The following is a 20,674-nucleotide window of genomic DNA, read 5'->3' as shown; positions in this document are numbered from 1 at the left end:
TCGAGTGATATCAAGGATTATCAATCAATCAATGAAAGTTTTATTATATAGCCTTAAATCATGAGTGTCTCAAAAAACTGCACAAGCCACGACATCCTCGGCTCAGATCCCGTCCCGTTATACGTCAGTTCCCGTTGTCAGACATAAACTATTTGTGCTCCAGACGCCATTCTCCACGACAGAACAGATGGAAAATTGGAAAAACATGGAGGTCTACAACTTCTTCGTGTGTGACTGGTTCAAGGACATTGGTATCAAGACTAGTTTTTGCTCGGTTAAAGTTGCATTTCATGATTTAACTTTGTGCCTACTGAGGGTTGTTACTGTTGCAACAAGCATCAGTGTTTGAAAGTTGTTTTTTATTTTAAAGTAACATTACATACATTCCATGGTAATTAATTTCATTTATTAGAGTTACATCATTAGTGGTTAAATTTTGTAACCAGTAACTGTAACTATGAATAATTACTTTTGTAAAATACATTTTCTTAACACTGGTCCCGAGTACCAACACGGTCTATAAACTCGCACACACTTCTCTCTGCTTGAGCTACACGAGGAACACACAACTAGCTCAGTGTTTTGCCCAAGGACACGACGGCAGTGACTAGGATGGCAGAAGCGGGGTTTGAACCTGGAACCCTCCAGTTGCTGGCACGGCCGCTCTACCAACTGAGCCACACCACCTAAACAAAGATAAAGCACCTAAATAAATTTGATATCTAAATCAATGCATTTACTTCAGTTGTAGTTACAATTTCAATGCAAAATCCTTATTATTATTCAAACTGTGTGTCTTATTCAGCGTGCCTGTGAGTTCTTGCTGATCGATTTTACATATAGCTGTTTTTACACATAATAAGCGATCGCAATGATAGGAACCAATGCAATAAACCAAGGGAAGAAGTCAAGTGTCAGAATACAAGCAATAGGCAGTAGCAGTCGATGTGGCGTCAGTTGGTATTCTGGGAATAGATCCCTATACTTTATCAAAAAATATTTTATACCAAATTGAGAAGGGAAGGTTTCAAAACATGTAAGAACACCTGCGTTAAAACCCTATTTTTTGAGGGTAATCACCAATACGCTGGCATATGGATAAGTGTGCGTGCACACACACGGAACCTTACACACACAAATACACGTTAAAAGGTATTTTTGCTATACGGCAGAGTGCTGATTGTGACGTAACAACAATAGGATCAGAGACACTTTGGATTGCATTGGTTTAAGCAAGCTATAGTTAGACTGAACAGTGAAGAACGCCACCTAACTGTTATTAACAACCCCCTCTACATGAGACACTGACAACACTGCAATATGAAGTATAAATAATAAAACAATGAATATTAAGAGTATGTGAAAGTTCCATTCCTACCTTCTTTACTTCAGTGACAAATTCCTAAAAGGTTTGTAATCAGAAATATCAAGCAGCTATAATGCGCCAAACATGGCAAAGTGTGGACAGAGTGTTTTGCTTATTACCCATCATACATTGTACTGGATTTAAAATGTTATTTAATTTTTTTTATTTAACCAGGAAAAAAAATTCCATTGAGATTAAAAACCTCTTTTTCAAGGGAGTCCTGGCCAAGAGGCAGCAAAGTTACACATATAATTACATTCACATTACACATTAAAATGACAGGATCAAGTAAAACAGTTACAGATAACTGAGGCTCCTTCAAATGCTCTCAGTTTAGATTTTAAAAGCATTTAAGGATAAACATTCAGTCAGCTTCCAGTCTCTTTTTTTCCCACAACTCAGTGTGAGCAAAAGGAACAGAGAGCAACAGCTGATCGTTGGATCTCAGTGCATAAGCGTTCGTACTTCTCTGTGAAATCAATGTACAAATGTAATCGGGCAATAGTCCCAGAAGAGCCTTGTAAATAAAAGTGTACCAATGACACTGCCTCCTGGTGGACAGAGAAGGCCATCCCACCCGAGAGTACAAGTCACAGTGGTGTGTCGTGGCGCTACAGTTTTTGATGAACCTCAAAGAAGCATGGTAAACACAGTCCATCATCTGAAGACAGGGATGAGTAGCATTCATATAAAAAAAAATCACCATAATCTAGCACAGACTAAAATGGAGCAGAGACAAGGCGCTTTTTTCACACCAAAAGAAAAAAAATCTCTTATTACAGAAGAAAAACCCCAATTTAAGTTTTAGTTTCTTCACAAGTTGATCAACAAAAGTTTAAAAGTGAGAGAGTCATCAATGAAAACACCAAGGTATTTATATTCATGCACCACTTGTACGATATTCCCTTTAAGAGTGACACTACTGGGGGTTGTTTGAGGCACCTTCCTGTGTTTGGAAAACAGCATAAGTTTTGTCTTGTCAGCATTGAGAACCAGTTTTAAATCAATAAGTGAATTCTGCACAGCGACAAACGCTTTCTGCAGGGAGTTAACAGCCTGTTCAACAGATGATCCATAGCAATAAATAATTGTATTATCAGCATAAAAATGCATATTAGCTTCAGAGAAATGTGGTTTGAGATTATTGATGTATAAGATAAATAAAAGGGGCCCCAATACTAAGTGACCGTATGTTCTGACAGTCCCATGAGAAACAACCTGTGTTTTAAAATAGCGTGGTCTACTGTGTCAAACACTTTGGAGAGATCAATAAAAAGTGAGGCACAGTACTGTTTTTTTATCAAGCCCTACAATGATGTCATTTACCACCTTCATTGTAGCAGTGATGGTGCTGTGCTGTTTCCTGAAGCCTGATTGATATTTACAAATCATATTTTTTTGAAGAGAGGAACTCTTTCAACTGATCACAAACAAGAGATTGCAGAATTTTTGATAAGATCCATAAATTTGATATTGGCCTATAATTAGAAAGAACTGCTGGATCACCGACAAAAGCAGATTTCCAAACTGATGGAATGTCTTTGTTTTTAACTGACGGATTAAAAATAATTGAAAGTGGCTCTGCTATACAGTCAGCTGCCAGCTTTAAAAAATAAGGCTCAATCAAGTCAGATCAGGGGGACTTTGTGAGGTCTAATGTTTTTAGGGCTTTATGCACTTCAAGACAAGTAAAAGGAGCAAAATTAAAAAGATCTCCAGAAAACATGGGTGAGCTTGTACAAGGATTCCCTATAGTTGTCCCATTTGAGTCAAATAGAGAACCGGACGATAAAAAATGGTAGTTAAAACAATTCAAGACTTCAGTTCGATCATAATCATAGTTGCTGTGTTTTTATTCACAGACAGAGATTTGATCACTGTCCAAAATTTCTGTGGGTTGTTTAGGTTCTCAGTGGTGACAGACAAAAAATATTCTGATTTGGCCTTTTTGATAAGGAAAGTGCATTGATTTCAAAGCTGTCTAAATTATGTCCAATCAGTGGCAGAGTTACTTTGTCTTTGCCAGTGTTGGAGAAAACCAGGGATTTTCTCATCCCTTCACTCTGTATTCTTTAAAAGGTGCAGGTTTATTAATAATTTGCATAAAAATGTCTTTGAAAAATGTCCACACTAGCTCTGCATTCTGTATTAGATCTATATGTTCCCAGTCCACAATAGACAAATCATGATGAAAAGCTTGTTCATTGAAATTTTAAAAAGTCCTTCTACAAACAATACGAGGTTTGCATTTCGGAATCGTAGTATTTCTACATGCAGCAATAACACAATGATTACTCAAACGTCACATGCGCCTGAAAGAGTGGCAGCACATCACAGTAGCTCCTTTGACTTCCTTCATTTTACTTTATTCTTGGTATTCTTCTCAATTTTTCTTCCTTTTTTTATCACTTATCTTTTCCATCAACCACTAATAATGGTTCTTGGGCGCTCTTGTGTGTTTTCGTAACTTTTTTTTCTTCTTTTCGCGCCGTTTTGTGTTTGGCTGTGATCAGTTTACACACGCGAGGAGCTGTTTGCGCTCTCCTTTCCCCCAGCGCTATGGGAAGCGCGGCTGGACATTCCCGTGGAACTACGAAAAAAGCGCACACAGATGAAGGAGCGGGGAAGAATATTTAAGTCTACAATTCCTTCTGTCCTCATGTGGAACGTGCGGTCTTTGGCAAAATAAATGGACGAATTGTTCGGGCTCGTCCGAATTCAAAAAGAGTTCGCCGTCTGCAGTATCATGTGCTTTGCGGAAACTTGGCTACACGCGGACTTCCCGGACAACAGCGCGTCTCTATCCGGCTTCACAACCTCACGGGGGGATAGAGACACACTCCTGAGTGGTAAGAAGAAAGGCGTTGGGATTGCCATCTTGGTGAACGAGAGGTGTAATCCTGGACATATTACTGTAAAGGAGTGTTTGTATGCCGGACATCAAACTTCTGGCTGTTGGAATTCGACCATATTATTTGGAGTTTACTTCTGTAATCTTCATCGGAGTGTACATCCCTCCTTCTGCAGACACCTTTCATGCCACTGTTGCTCATTCTCATTTCGAGTGACTTTAATCATGCTACTTTGGACTCAATTTTACCCACTTTCCACCAATATGTGCACTGTGCAACACGGGACAATACAACTCTGGACCTACTGTATGCTAATTCAAAGGATGCATAAAGAGCAACTGCCCTGCCCCCCTGGGACAGTCTGATCATAATATAGTGCTTTTAACAGCCTGTCTCAACAAAATCAGTGCGGAGGCGGAACCAGGAAGCATGTCTCGCCCTGCAGGACTGTTTTGAGACCACAGACTGGGACATGCTCTGTAAGCCAAACGGGACAGGCATTGATAGCATCACAAACTGCATCACAGACTACATTAATTTCTGTCCGCTGTTACCCAAAAAACAAGCCTTGGATCACCAGCCAGCTAAAGGTGCTGCTGAATAAAAAGAAGCTTGCCTTCAGATCTGGTGATCGGGACGAGTTGAGGAGGATACAGTGGCAGCTTAAAGTTCAGCTGTGAGAAGGAACAGTTGCATACAGAAGGAACCTGGAGGCCAAACTCCAGCAGAATAACACTCGGGATGTGTGGAAGAGAATGAAAACTATCACAGGCTTCAATAACAAAGCCAAACTGCTGGATGGGGGTTGAGATAGAGCCAAGGAGCTGAATTAGCTTTTCATTGGATTTGCAATGCACCCCTTACTGGCCCTCGGCCCCACTACTCCTGTCGTCACCTCCCCTGACGATCAATCCACAAACTCCTTCACTGTTGCCTGCCACTGCCGTTTCACATTCCCCCACTTCCACCCCCTCTGAGAAAGCCAGTCCAGTGTGTCTGACACCTGGCCATGTGAGACGACAGCTGGAGAGAGTCAACCCAGCCAAGTCAGCAGGCCCTGACCGAGTCAACCCCTAGGTTTTGAAGACTTGTGCTGCTCAGCTGACTGAGATCCTGCACTTCATCTTCAACCTGAGTCTGAAGTTAGAAAAGATACCAGCGCTATGGAAAACATCCTGCACAATCCAAGAAGCCGATCCCATCGGGCTTGAATGACTTCAGACCGGTTGCCCTGACGTCTCATGTCATGAAGGTCCTCGAGAGACTTGTGCTGGCTCAGCTGGGACCCCTGGTGGGTCCAGGGAAGGACCATGTTGGGGTGGATGATGCTGTTATCTACCTGCTGCATCGTGCTCACTCTCACCTGGATGGTGGGAAGGGCACTGTGAGGATCATGTTCTTTAATTTCTCCAGTGCCTTTAACACCATCCAGCCAATTCTGATGAGTGACAAGTTGCTCAGGATGGGTGTCAGTTCATCCATTGTCTCCTGGATCACTGATTACTTGTCTGACAGGCCCCAGTTTGTGCGACTGGGGAGCTCCCTGTCAGATACTGTGGTCAGCGGTGTAGGTGCTCCACAGGGGACTGTCCTGTCTCCTTTCCTGTTCACCCTGTACACCTCAGACTTTCAGTATAGTTCCAGGTCCTGCCACCTGCAGAAATAATCTGATGACTCTGCTGTGGTCAGGTGTATCGGAGAGGGACAGGAATTGGAGTACAGGAAACTGATCGTTGACTTTGTGGAGTGGTCTCAGGCAAATCATCTGCTCCTTAATGTGGACAAGACCAAGGAGCTGGTCATCGACTTCAAGAAGAAAATGACCTCTGTGGAGCCCATCAACATCCAGGGCCGTGAGGCGGCAGTAGTGGGGCAGTACAAGTACCTGGGATTCCGCTTGAACAGCAGACTGGACTGGAAGGACAACAGCAAAGCTGCATACAAGAAGGGCATGAGCAGACTCTTTTTCCTGAGGAAGCTTAGGTCCTTTAATGTGTGCAGCAAGCTGCTGGAGATCTTTTTTCAGTCTGTTGTGGCCAGTGCCCTGTACTTTGCAGTGGTTTGTTGGTGGAACAGCATCAGCAAAAGGGACTTAAACCGAACTGACAAACTGATCCGGAAAGCCGGCCAAACTATTGGCACACAGTTGGAGGCGTTTGTGTCAGTGAGGGACAATAGGACACAGGACAAACTGCTCGCCATCATGGACAATCCTGCCCACCCACTCCACCAGACAATTGAGGGACAGTGGATCTCATACTCCAACAGGCTCCTTCAGCTTCGTTCCCACACTGTGCGATTCAAGAACTCCTTCATTCCGCACTCTATCCAGCTGTATAATCACTCGCCATACAACAATAGATTATATTTGTCTATTACCTGACCGTTTCTATGTTAGCTACCCCTCTTTGTTTATAATGTATATTTTCTGCTGGGTCTACTCTTTATTTTATGCTGCTCTTTTTTTTCCTGCAGCTGTTACATATACTTTAATATTGTACATGGTAATTGGGATTTGTTATATATTGTATATATTATATTATAAGATATCAGTATATATTGTATATATAATATGTAAATATTACATATGTTATATTTTATATTGCTATTATGGTACATCTTTAGTCTACATTATACCTTTTATTTTCGCCCTCTTTGTGTGCCCTTGTATGCATTATATTTTCTATCCTTATCATCCTTTGTAACTGAGCTACTGTGTGGAACAATTTCCCTTGTGGATCCTTAGAGTTTGTCTAAGTCTAAATCATAACAGGATATACCCAAGGAAAAAAACTTATGAGGCATATTAGTTCAAATCAAATCAATCAAGGTAGATTTATCTGGAATTTTGGGATTAGGCCTGGTGGGAAAGTTGACCAACTGGGTGAGATTAACAGAATCAGAAAACCTTTTAAATTAATCAGAAGCTGCAGTCCCAGTTAAAATCTCCTGACATAAATAATTCAGTGTAATTTAACTACCAGTAATCTAAAAGCTGTTTTAATGACTCTTTGAAGCAGATGGAGGCCTGTAACACTCAACCACAGTAATATGTAGTGATTTGACTATTTCTACATCCAGCGCCAAAAATTCAATTTGTTTACTGATTGACTGGGAAAGAACAATTGACACATTAAATCTAGATTTTACATAAATAGCTACACCCCCGCCTTTGGCCTATCGGTGCGGTAAACATTATACCCATTAATGTTAATGTCTTGATTTGCAATAGACTTACTAAGCCAAGTTTCTGAAATCAAAACATCTGCCCCATGGTAAATTCACCTAAATTGAAAATGGGTATAATTTTAGAATTTTAATAGAGATTGTTTTATAATGTCCACATATTTCAGTGAGACGTTTGAGTGTTATGTGGGACCATGAGTGTTGACCCTGTGTTGGTTATGGTTCAGTTGCACCGTGAGCTGGAATTGTTGTTCGGATTGGGTCATATAAATTGATGCTATGCTCATTGAACTTCAATAGATAACTATGGTCATTGACCAATATTACTAACACTGTCTATAAGAAGATGGCATGATTGCAGCCATCAAACGGCCCACCCATCCTTACATTTTCTACCGCTTGTCCCTCATGCTATTAGAATTAAACTCGACACCAACCACCGGGCCAGACTTCGAAGTTAATTTAAGTTCTCTCGCGAGCCAGACTGAAGATACTGGTGGGCCACACTTCGCCCGCGACCTTTGGACAGCCCTGCGATAACTTGTAGCAAAGTATGAAGGTGGTGTCGGTGTTGCTCTTCCCATCCCTCCTCCCTCTCCATTCATCGCCGGCTTCACCTACAAGAGTCTTTAATTAAGGCAGGGATTCTGAAACTGTGATACACGTACGCTTAATCTAGTGGTACGCCAAATAATCATCTGATTAAAGCACAGTGTTGTGTTTTCCGATATCAAAACACAGTGTTACTGTTCAAAATATGGCCCAAAATATCAAATATACTTTTTAAATAAAACCTATGCCTTGATTTTATTAATATTTAAGTCTACTACGCTAATGTATTTTAATGTTGGTCATTATGGTGGTACTTGAAGAGCCAAGTTTTCTAAGATAGTACTTGGTGAAAAAAAGTTTAAGAACCACTGAAATAGGTTAAAAGTTATGTTAAAAGTGTATGTATCCATTTCCTTTGTCATTTCGCATTGTTTCTGCATGTATTTGCAGGTCTACATTCTAGAGCTGTAGACCTGTAACCTGTAAGCTTTAGAATCCAGTTCCAAGTCCATCAACCTTACTCCTTTTTCTCTGGGAAAGATCCTCTGAATAACGTTCTTCAGTCATAGGACATATTCCACATGAATAGATTTCTGTGACGAGGGGAATGTCTTGACGTCATGAAGACAATTGACTTCTCCTCTGGATCTTTTTGAGGAGATGAATCATACCTTGAGCGGCAAAAGGCCACAGCATAAACAGAAGAACTGTCTGACAAGACAGGTCAAATGGCCACCACTTCTTCTCCTGGAGATAAAATGATAGATTTGTCAGTTCATAAAATATATACAGTCCCACTAACTTGCATTAAATACTTTTTCCGCATGTTGTTTATGTTTGAACTCAACATTTAGTTTTCACTCATCATCACTGTGTTTGATTGATGCCTTGATTGGAGTGCACCTTTATGAAATGAAATGGATAACCTGAAAAGACTCAGGCCCATCTATCGACGAGCATACAGTTGACAAACCAAGTCAAAGGAATTGTCAAAAACATTTCTGCACCTATGAAAGTCCCAATGAGCACAATACATGTTTTAGGGTTAGGACTATCAACTCATTAAAGCCCCAGCTAAACCCTTTAAACCAACTCCTAGATTCAGTCAGTCTCTAACGCACCAAGCCATCTTAGCATTTTTCTCCTTTTTTCCTCTCTTTCCTGCAAGAGGTACTCAACTTCAAGACATGCAGCTATAACTGTTACTCGGTTACATTTATTATTAATGTTTATCGAAGTAGTGGTAATACAGGAACACTTATTTGCATTGCATTCAAGGAAATAAAACTCATAATACAGTGGCACCTCAACTTACGACTACCCCAACTTACCAGTATTTTGAGATACGAGCTGCCGTTTTTTTGTTATGCTTTAAGTTGCGAGCATAAATTTAAGTTACGAGCCTCCCTAGCTCGTCGAGCTGGCGTAGCGTATGCTACAGTAAACCCTATAAGGTCCGCCCAAAAACATCCGGTCTTATTTGCTGGCATTAGCTTGTAGCTACAGATGAAAATAACATTGGTTTCCCACCATTAAAAACCATTAGTAACAGTCCAGCTTCTAAAGCCTTCCCACCAAAGTCAGCGACGTCCTCCGCTAAAACTTGCTCCTCCACTCATGGCTCGGTTTCTTACTAACACCTGAAGCTGCCCCAAATGCGGTGTCCAGGCAGTCTGTAGCTCCGCTGCGCTACATATTACTGGTGTTCACTCTTCTCCCATACTACTCTGATTGTGGGAGATAGCATAACTAAGAATACCCGCTTGTACAACGCCATTACTCTCTGCTACCCAGAAACCAAAATTGTAAATGCTCCTGTTTTCCCGCTTCACTAACTGGGCTCATTGTGTGTGTTGGATCTAATGAGAAAAGATGCCGATCAGAACAGGCTAAAAAGGATTTCAAAATCATCTTCAGTCTGCTAGAGAAGGTATGTTTTACATTATTAATTATATTACTTAATACAACTACAGTAGTTGTTTGTCGTACATTCTACTGTATGGTTTTTTTAAACAATATTTCTTATCTAAAAATGTGCATCTTTCTAAAAGGCATTTTACATACTAAAATAGTGGGAGATAGCGGAATAAATCGATGTCTTTAGATACGTGTTTTCAGTTAGGAGCTCGGTCATGGAACAAATTGAGCTCATAAGTTGAAGTACTATTGTATAGTGTAGAAGTTAAATATGTTGTTTACCTGATGTGGAGAGGCCACACTGGCACATTGCAGACAGGGTCTCCACTCTGAGCCAGAAGCCTTTTAGAAAGCAAGCCAATCATGAAAGTTCAGCTTTTCAACTTCTTTCTACTTAAAGCCTATCAGGAATATTTGACATTTACAGAACATGCTTACACGTGTAGTTGTGAGCCTCTCCACCACCTCCAACCTTGCCATCACACTCCTCATGTCATATTTGAGCTTCCTTAAAGCCAGAATGATTTGGTGCTGAAGATGTGTCTCATGCCCACTCTCTGGAACATCATCAGAACCATCTCCTCCCGCTCGCTCATCCCCGCTAGCACCACCAGTCACACCACGCCTTCTTCTGCTTGGTGGAACACCACCTTTAGATGAGAGAGGGTATTTTAGTATTTAAGGATATAACTGTACAAACAATTAAACGAGTTAACAAATACATTCTAATCACTGTTTTAAAACGAATTAGTTTTTCCCAAATAAAAAACTTAAATCCTGTTTTTGTATATCAGCAATTTTTTTTTTTTTTATTATCACAACTCATTATTGATGTTTAATTTTTCAGCTAAATAACATTAATAAGTGATCAGTATTTCATGTATTTCAGTCTTAATATAATACAGCTGTGAACATTGCTGAGCATGTTGCAGGTAGGGCTAGCGCAGATTGCAAAGTGAACTGGGCATACCTGACGATTCCATGACAGACCACCTTTTGAAAATAAGGTATGAGGTAACTAAAATAGAGGGGACTCTTTGAAGATACTGAAGTGGTACGAACGACTCGGATTTTACACCCAATAATAATGTTAGATTTAAAACATGGCTCACAAGAGGGCCTGATGACATGTAGCCCATTCGTCCATAAGGGAAAAATTCATGAGCTTTGAAGCTCTGAGAGTAAAACACGCTCTGGAAAAGGATTACTTTTACAGGTACCTACAAATCAATTAAAATTTTAAAGACAATATGGGAGGACGGGACTTAGAATTGTTACAAGTGATTACAATGTTGTTGGCATCCGGGTCCTGCCACAAAATTGTTTCGAAACTGTACAAAGGGATAAGATTATCTAGGCCTGAGAACACTGACTATATCAAACAAAAATGGGAAAAGGAAGCAAATGTGGTGATTGAATGGATTGACATTGTACATAACATTTACATTATGGAAAAACTTTCGTATTGTCTCAGAGTTGAAATTTATACATTTTACCAAATGTGGTCAAAGTGGACAGAATCAAATTTACTTAAAAGTAATGCTTACTTTCTCTCCTGTTGTGGTAGGAACCTTCCTGTCCAGAGGCTCGACTTCCGTTTGTATCCCGATCCTTTGCATCCTTCCCCCCCTCTCCACCATGACCTGCCCCCACCTGTCTGCTCTCATACTGGTTTTCGAGTTTTGGGCTTTCAAGAAGGGATGACTCCAAGACCTCCTGGCCATTCTGAAGCCCGTTAGACTTGACAAGTGGTATCTGTTGTAAAAAAAAAATTGTCTCACTCTTACTTGGAATAGTAGAAATACGTATAAACTGTATACTTTAAACTGCAGACGTGGGAACTAATTATGAACATTGTCATTGTGTCTTCAAATAATGTGAGTGTTTCATACCTTAAGGTTACTGAGTTGCTCCACAGAATCTACAGAGTCACAGAAGATCTCGTTCTCAGAGTCGCTGTTCAACACCAAACCCTCACGTTGTCCTGAGCCTTCAAGAGCAGAAATGATTTATCGTACTTGTCAAAATGACATATGGGTCAATACAGAGCATTGATATGTCCTAATGATCACTGAAATGGCTCACAAGCACAAATATTGAAAAAGTTTTGCGCACTTTTTTTTTTAAAATCTGGCGCGAAATCAGGTTTTTGAGGCTGCAAACTATCACTGTTAAAGTTACGTGTTTATTAACATATGCTGTTCATTGTTCCTCTGTATAGAAGTAGTCCTTGTTTGTGTGTGTTTTACCTGCCTGTGTTTCACCCCATCATTTCTGTTGTACGGTCAGTGAGGACAATATTCTAGTGACTTCTGTACCTTTGCGGTTAAACTCATTTATTGAATTCCAGCCAATGTAAGCTTCTGCTTGCCGAAAAATACATATGTATGTGCATATTTATCTCACAAGGAAGTGTGATTCTGACCACTTAAAGTTGGCTCATGGTTGATAAAAAAATAACCCTTGGTGATAGTGATAGTACCGGTGTTAGTATCTGTTTACCAGAAAAAGCATGCAGTCATTACAAAGCCTGATTTTAACCGAGGTGAAACAAATAGAAATTGCTGGGTTGCATGTGACGTTCCGTCCAGTTACCTCCTACTCTATGTTTAGCTATATTTTAAGGTTGCTTCTTTGTTGCCCATTTCGATAAAATATGTAAAGCCCTGCACAATCATTGCATACTGCTTTTTCGACTATTTTACTGAATTTCTCTTACTTTTTTCAGCTATTGTATGGATGCTTATAAAATGTAATTGAATGTGATTACTATTGATCAATGAACCTGTGAAAACTAAACTAAACTAAAAGTGGATTTACTTACTTTAAAACCAGCGTTGTAATTGGGGACGCACCTTCAACAAACTTATTATACCTTTTACATTTGACCTTAAAGGTAACAGTCATATTATTTTGGCCTAATTTGTCATTTACATTTATTGTGCAATTTGTTTTCTTAAATACATGGTATTTCAACTCATTATCTTGCCTGTATTTTCATTTAATTCACCCAGCATTGCCGTTTGCTCCATCCTCAACCTTGGAATCTTATAACATCCATTCACAGTAGTCCATAGCTTTAAAACATTGTGGTGAATATAGAATAGATACAAAAATACTACAATCATAACACTAAGATATTGTTCAATTGTATTAAAATAAAGAACACCATTTTTAGCTCTCCAAATTACACTCTTATAGTCTCCACCTACCAATATTGTAATATGTACAGCCCTGAAATAAGCCTTTGCTCTATTAAATGACCAAATCGTGTATCTATATTAATCCAGAGCCATACCAATTAGCCAGCCTATTTCCACTACTGCCACCTGCTGTTCAAACGAAAATATACTTTTGCAAAACACAAAAATTGAGTGTGACCAAAAACTTAAATATTATTTGAATATGGTACATTAGAGGTGCACGGATCATCAAGTAAGTGCAGAGTAATGTACAAGTTAAGCTTATTCAAGTAATCAAAGTTATGGGGAGGTTGGGGGGAGTAAGTCTCGGCCAACTAAATGGTATTTATTTAACATTTATGATTTTCTAATTTAATGTATTATTTTTTATTTCCTTGTTGTCCGTGCCGGATATTTTTATTTTTTGCATTACACATCAAAACTAGGCACTCTGAAGATCGACCCAATTCATGAAAATACCAAAAGTGTTGAAAAATGACAAGTGTTTAAAACATCTCCAACTCTCTCCACATGTATCTATACGTCGATGACCACATTACAGAGAATGGATGCAAAGATGTTCTTCTAAAAGTAGTTAACTAACCTTCTCTGAGCCTGAGCAGCGACTGTGGGGGCCGCGGCATGTCGTCAATAACCACGTACAGAGGCTCAAAATGATGAAAGAGTGAGGCAGTCTTCTCATTTATGGGCATTGTGTCAATGACCTGTAGTGACAAAAAAAACACTTAATCTACACTACCAATTACAATGAAAACAAATTCACTAGGGGTGTAACGCTTAATTGATGTATCGATTTATTTTCATTAGATTCAACTACATCAAACTGACTTGACAAGTTTGCCTTGCGGAAGATATGTATCGATCCAAAATCGTTTTAAAAAGGAAATCAGTCCGTTTTATTGACACTAGAAAAAGGAAAACATTGGATTTAAGAGCGGCAGACTTTACATGCAGTTCAACATGTTTAATGACAAAGACGTTGAATGTTAATTGAGTCTGTAAAACAAGAATGGCGGATAGTCACAGTGGCTGAGAAATGTCACACCAAATGTAAACGCAATAAGACAATACCGTAAATTACAACACAACAACTTTCAGCTGCAGCAGGATTGCAAAAGCCACAACAAATAAATATGCCACAACACAATAATATAAAGCCGACAACACAACTTCAAGATACAAATGACGTGGCGGTTATGACGGAAGTGACAGCGCAGCAAGTTACAGTGTCGGATTGACAACCTGAATATAGTGTATTGGTATTCATTTACTTTTCCAACTTTGTTCATTACACCGTTTTCCACTTTCCGTCTCAGGAAGTTGGTGAGTCGCTGAAACGTGTCTGTTGTCACTTCTGTGCCATCTTTGTATTGTTGTGGCATTTGACTTTTCTCTGCTATTGTAGCTGTTTATTAAAATTACTAGTAACAGCTCAAACCAGTGCTCTGAAAAGCTTTGGTTGCACTTATTTTTTTACATGAATTTATTTTGTATTTTTATTATTTCTATGTCAAAAAACAACAGTAAAAGTAGCAAGTAAACCTATTAATTCCATCTGAAGAAATGTTGGTTGCACTTCATCTTTATTTTTGATATTATTATTGTATTATTTTATGTTGAAAACCTTAAGCAGAAATAGCAGGTACATCTACAGTTAAAAGGTTGGTTCATGTACTTTTATTGAACATTTCTTGAATATTGAAAATGAGAGCAGAAAGTGTTTTCTCTTGGTAATTCAAGCTAAAGTGTTGGTTGCACTTAATTCAAATACGATGTTAATGTACTGGCCATTAATTGTTGTTTACTAGCTTGTTTGTATCCATAATTAATGTATATATAATTCCCTTATAAGAAATAAGAATATAGGAAACTTCACGTGTAGTGTCCAATATCCAGTAATTTTTCACAATCTCACTGGTTAAATGTTTTTGCTAAAAAGTTACTGAATGGTTTTCAACACACCAAATCGTTTCGGATCATATCGTTCTATAAAAATAATAACATTCCCTAAATCGTATCGGCAACCACAAATTCTGAATTGAATGGTTGTTAAAACAAATCGTTACACCCCTAAAACTCACACACACACACACACACACGCACACACACACAAACACACACAGACAATTGTGCAGGGCATTTGAATATCACATGGGCTTGCATTGCCAAACGTGAAGAAATGTCATGTACCTCTTGCGCTACCTTCTTCAGCTCATCCACATATGCTGCCATGGCATTAGCAGTGCTCATGTCTCCAAGTCGGCTCCAAGCGTCCCTAAATGATACACATTCACAGTCAGGGTCTTGGCGGAACATTTACTATAAGTAACTCATTAGTGTTTGCTGAGTACAATTAGAGGCACGTCTAAACCACAACAAATCTAATAACAGTCTTACACAAGCCTGTATTTGATACGAACTTCCTCTCTAACCCATGCAGATTATTGCTTTGTTTGTTGAATATTGTTTTGTTTTACACTGAATACAAACATTAATTAATGTTGCAAAAGTATTGCGTGCCTAGTAAAGAAGATTGAACTATTATAAAGAATTGTATAATGAAAGTATTTTAAAGAATTTTGTCATGAAAAAGTAATTGTGTGTGGACTCTGAAAAAGAACAATACACATAGCATACAAACCATTTGTAGCGGCCTACTGGATCCCAGAAGCCAGGGCGAGACACTGCACAGGGTCCACACACAGCCTGTTTGTATAAACTGTAAAAGCGTAGCATCACCTCATACGATGGCCGATAGGATCCTGCTTGCACAGAATGATTGTTTAAATATTACTCTCCAATTTTTACCCTACCATTACATCAGGGTATCTCATCACTCTTCTGCAAAACATTAAATAGTGCTGCAGTGCTCTGTATTCAAATTATAAAAATTCCGTTGTAAAAGCACACATAGGGCCTAATCTACAAAGATCTAAATACCATGCGCTAAACAGCATGTGCAAACTATAAAATTGTACTATTAGTGGGCGTGCTGCATCTACTAAGATCACATGCATATGCAAGTGATAACTGGTGATTGCCTTATCTAAATGAGATTTTTGCACGTACTGGTACGCTGCTGTGGCCATGGAGACATGCTACCTGTTGGGTTTTGCTGTGTTTTGAAACATGCAGCAGACCATCATATACCACTTTTATGGGCATTTTAGAAGCAGCATCTACAATGGAACCCACTTTTTTACGAAGCCGAAGGTTTCTGAAAAGTTTGCCAGCATATACCAAGGCTCATGGTATATGCTGGCACTATCTGTGAGCGTGCCCTGGAATGTTCCAGACACAAGAAAATGCAGATTGGACTTTTTTTTTTTCATATAGGAGATGTTAATGTAACTTCTATACAAAAAACAAATGTCATTAACCAAAATGCATCAATTGAATGTGTTTTAATCAGCCCCTTAAGCCATCCAGCAGTAAAAAACTAGAAAATGATATTTCTGAATACACGACATGTCTAATATTCTTATTTTTAAGACAGTCAATATATGTTGACACACACGTGGGACAGAGGATTTGCTGTCCATTGTCTTTGCAGCATGATCCCCTCCTTTCACACAGTGTGTAACTGTCAGTTTGCACACACTTTTCAGACTTGCCAAATAAAGATGCAAAATACTGCCCACAAAGCAGTTTTAGCCTTGATAAATCACATTACACGTGTTGAATAACTGTATTTGCGTCATCTCCTCCCAGCATTGTGGCCGTTCAGATGATCAGCATTAGCATATATTCTGTAATTTCATAAAGACAGACAAGATAAACAAATTGCGCTAATTTGGCTCACTAAAGAGACGCATTACTCTGCACCAGTTTAGTGGATCAGCTTTGTGTGTGCTATCACGTTTGCATGTATTTTGAAACATGCAAACCTTTAGTAGATCAGGCCCGTAGCGTACCTACTTGAAACATACCATTTTTGGGGAGTTTATGAATGACATCTACAGCAGCCTGAAAGCGAGTGTGGTAATCAACCACAGACTCTGCTATCACTGTGTCTGGCATTGTACTTCCACTTGGGTAGAAAGCTGTAAAAAGAACAAGCCAAAAAAAGTTGTATTATTTTCAATCTACTTTTTTAATCATTGTTTAGTTTTTCATCTATCCATTTTCTACCGCTTGTCCCTTTTGGGGTTTTTGCTTGTTTGAATTACTTTTGCTCCAAAATTGTCATAGAAATGGCATGCTGTCATGTAAATAAGATTTAGTTTGTTTAGTAAAAGAAAAAATTAATAGATCTGTTTGATATTAACCTTCCCCTTGTTTTACCTATGTTGCGATGTAATGCTAGATAGGAAATACAATAAAATTAGCTTGGTCTTTCTGTCAAGAATTGACGTTCACAATAATGACAGGCCAAACACTGCATACTCTAGATTTACTATTCACTGTGAGTGTTATTGTATTTTAAACTGTATGCATATGCCACACATTAAAAAATTATTGCTATAAGGTTTGGGTTGCTATTTCTGAACAGTAGGGGATCTTCCTGTGTGGAGTTTGCATGTGTGGGTTCCCTCTGGGTACTGCGGCTTCCTCCCACCTCTAAAAACATGCACCTGGGGATAGGTTGATTGGCAACACTAAATGGGCCCTAGTGTGTAAATGTGAGTGTGAATGTTGTCTGTCTATCTGTGTTGGCCCTGTGATGAGGTGGCGACATGTCCAGGGTGCACCCCGCCTTCCGCTTGAATGCAGCTGAGATAGGTTCCAGCGCACCCCCCCCACCCGAAAGAGACAAGTGGTAGAAAATGGATGGATGGATGGATAGATACATTTTGAAATTGTTTTAAGATTATGACTCGTGCTCAGGATAAATAACATGAAAAGGAAAAAAGCAAAATGTCAAATGTTTTTGTTAATCTTGCTTGACCCAAAATGTGTGAAAACTTCAGGGTAAATATAGGCACTGCTAAAAGGGCACTGTCACCACCTTAATTTTCTTTTCTTTTTTCATTTATTTATTTATTTCAGGCAATGACATAAGAAGTACAAGTTGAAAAAACATAATAATATAAATTAATATAGTGCATGATTGTCCAGTTTTGCCTGAAAGGGAGTGGGAAGAAGATAATTTATTTAATCCCACCCCCAGTTCTCCATTCAGTGATTATTCACATGAGTTTCACTCTTACTTTGTTCAAGGATTATAATACAGATGTTGTATCATAGTGGCATCACCACAGGTAACAATAATTATTACACTGTAATAATAATTTGTATCAACAATGTAGGAATAATGAATATACCAACAATGGTAATAGACAACATAGCAATAATGGTAATAGACAACATAGCAATAATGGTAAGGAAACATTGAGCACATGTTAACACTTTGAGACAGAGTACAACAGCAGGTCAAATTAAAGACCCTCACCTCTATATTTGAACCAGACCCCATGTTTGTAAAATAGTTTAAATCGATTAATAGTTTGGCATTGCCTGTGATGTAAGTCCAGTTTGTTCCATAGTTTTACTCCGCATACAGACACACAAAAATGTTTACGAGTGGTTTGAGCTCTCGGCAATAAGAAATATAAAAAAGCCTCTCAAGTTATGAGCCTGCACTCGTCTTATAAAAAAACGTTGTAGATTAGGCGGCAATAATTTGTTAAATGCTTTATATAAGATTATTAATGTATTATATTTAAACAAGGTCATCAAATTTGAGCAACTTTGATTGCATAAACAGATTATGAGTATGTTCTAAATAACCAACATTGTGACAACCTTCAAGTTGAAATGGTTGCCATTTACTTTGTTTTTGAGGTTTGATGTTATGTTATGTCAAAAGTGGCAGTTTACATGTTTCAGTGAATTAGTTGCCAAATAAGTAACAAGACAATGTTTAGCTTTTTTTTTTTTCCAAATATTGATTTGTCATTCACTGTATATGATAGGTGGTCTAATAAATGCATTGTCCATCAGCTCAATATTAAACATTCGCTAATGATATGACATATGCCCCGGGTCAAACAACACATTTAATTCACCCTATCATCGTTCTAAAAACCACCTGTGAGGGTTATACATAAGATAAACCACCTGTGAGGGTTGTACGTAAGATATATATATAGGGTTATATATAAGATAAACCACCTGTGACGGTTATACATAAGATAAACCACCTGTGAGGGTTATACGTAAGATATATATATATATATAGGGTTATATATAAGATAAACCACCTGTGAGGGTTATATATAAGATAAACCACCTGTGAGTGTTATACGTAAGATATATACTGTATATATGGTTATATATAAGATAAACCACCTGTGAGGATTATACATAAGATACACCACCTGTGAGGTTTATATATAAGATACACCACCTGTGAGGATTATACATAAGATACACCACCTGTGAGGTTTATATATAAGACACACCACCTGTGAGGGTTATATATAAGATACACCACCTGTGAGGGTTATATATAAGATACACCACCTGTGAGGGTTATATATAAGATACACCACCTGTGAGGGTTATATATAAGATACACCACCTGTGAGGGTTATATATAAGATACACCACCTGTGAGGGTTATATATAAGTCACAAAGTACATAACAACTATGTAGGTGGCATTACTAGCATAGCATGGCGTTAGCCGACAAGTTAACTTACTGTGATTCATTAACGAAGTATCCAGTCACTGGCCATGACCGTACTACTTATTCAAGGAGACAACCAGAACAATACGTTGTTGTTTTCCTACAGTAAAGTACTTTTAAAACACGTTAACAGTAACGGCAGCAACATTTTACACCATGCACTGCGGCGAAGCTAACAACTGTACACCCACTTCCGGGGAACCTCACGTGACATAAACACGTCACACAAGGCTGTTCACCGAAGGTTTCTTTTTCTTCTTCTTTGGTTTAATGGCGGTTGGCAAGCAACCTTATAGTACGCAGTACCGCCATCTTTTGATATGGAGTGTGGACCGAGATGGAACCCTACTCTATATTCTTTTATTTAACTCTGTCTGTTTGTAAATGTATGTACAGCTTTGTATCCTCCGTGTTCTAGTGCAATCCTGAAATATATTCCACTACTAACCCAACCTTCTCTTTTGCTAACTTATAACATGTCCTACACTTTCTATCTGATGACAATATAGTCACAAAGCCCTGAATTATGTTTCCCTATCAATTTAAATGAACTATTTAGATGAGTATGCCCTCACCTCATTCCAGTAATAATGTCTTCTTCCTTCCTATTTCTATTCCTCCTCTCATTCCACCTTTTTATTGTGTTCTATCTTAACTATATTCTTCTCTTCTTCTTTACTGTGGTTAATCTCCATGTTTACTTTTGTTTTAGTGCTTGCGTGCTTTGCATACCTATCAGCTAATTCATTGCCCACAACTCCTACTCAAGCAGGTACCCAGAGGAATGTTACCACACTTATCACTTTATTTATTCTGTAGATTGTCTGAACTATTTCATATATTAAATGCTTTTTATGCTGATCAATGCACTGCTGGAGTCTGAGCACACGATTGTTTGTCTTTATTTTCCTTTGCCCAATTAACTGCCATATATATATTCCGATCAATTCCCCCATAAAAAAAACGA

General features: G+C 38.7%; 1 protein-coding gene across 1 annotated transcript; it reads right to left on the bottom strand.

The window, feature by feature from the left end:
• Positions 1 to 1,366: 1,366 nt before the first annotated feature.
• On the bottom strand, positions 1,367 to 19,910 carry acbd4 (acyl-CoA binding domain containing 4). Its single transcript, XM_061967029.2, has 10 exons — positions 19,721 to 19,910; positions 17,006 to 17,119; positions 15,718 to 15,838; positions 15,267 to 15,351; positions 13,660 to 13,780; positions 11,766 to 11,863; positions 11,421 to 11,628; positions 10,312 to 10,523; positions 10,156 to 10,215; positions 1,367 to 8,703 (listed from the first exon to the last, which is right to left on the bottom strand). Exons 1-10 carry the CDS (start codon positions 19,728 to 19,730, stop codon positions 8,575 to 8,577), a joined length of 1,158 nt encoding a protein of 385 aa, XP_061823013.1. The 5' UTR covers positions 19,731 to 19,910; the 3' UTR covers positions 1,367 to 8,574.
• Positions 19,911 to 20,674: the final 764 nt, after the last annotated feature.

The sequence above is a fragment of the Nerophis lumbriciformis genome, linkage group LG11, assembly GCF_033978685.3.
Source record: "Nerophis lumbriciformis linkage group LG11, RoL_Nlum_v2.1, whole genome shotgun sequence".
Taxonomy (NCBI): domain Eukaryota; kingdom Metazoa; phylum Chordata; class Actinopteri; order Syngnathiformes; family Syngnathidae; genus Nerophis; species Nerophis lumbriciformis.
Note: the sequence above shows the minus strand (reverse complement) of the source record. Positions and strands in the feature narration are given on the sequence as shown.

Excerpts from the sequence above, each read along its gene's own strand:
- acbd4 (XM_061967029.2), bottom strand. Across the intron at positions 15,839-17,005 it reads TCATAAACTCCCCAAAAATG|GATCCTATCGGCCATCGTAT; the intron begins GTATGTTTCAAG and ends CTGTGCAAGCAG. Across the intron at positions 13,781-15,266 it reads TGAAGAAGGTAGCGCAAGAG|GTCATTGACACAATGCCCAT; the intron begins GTACATGACATT and ends TTGTCACTACAG.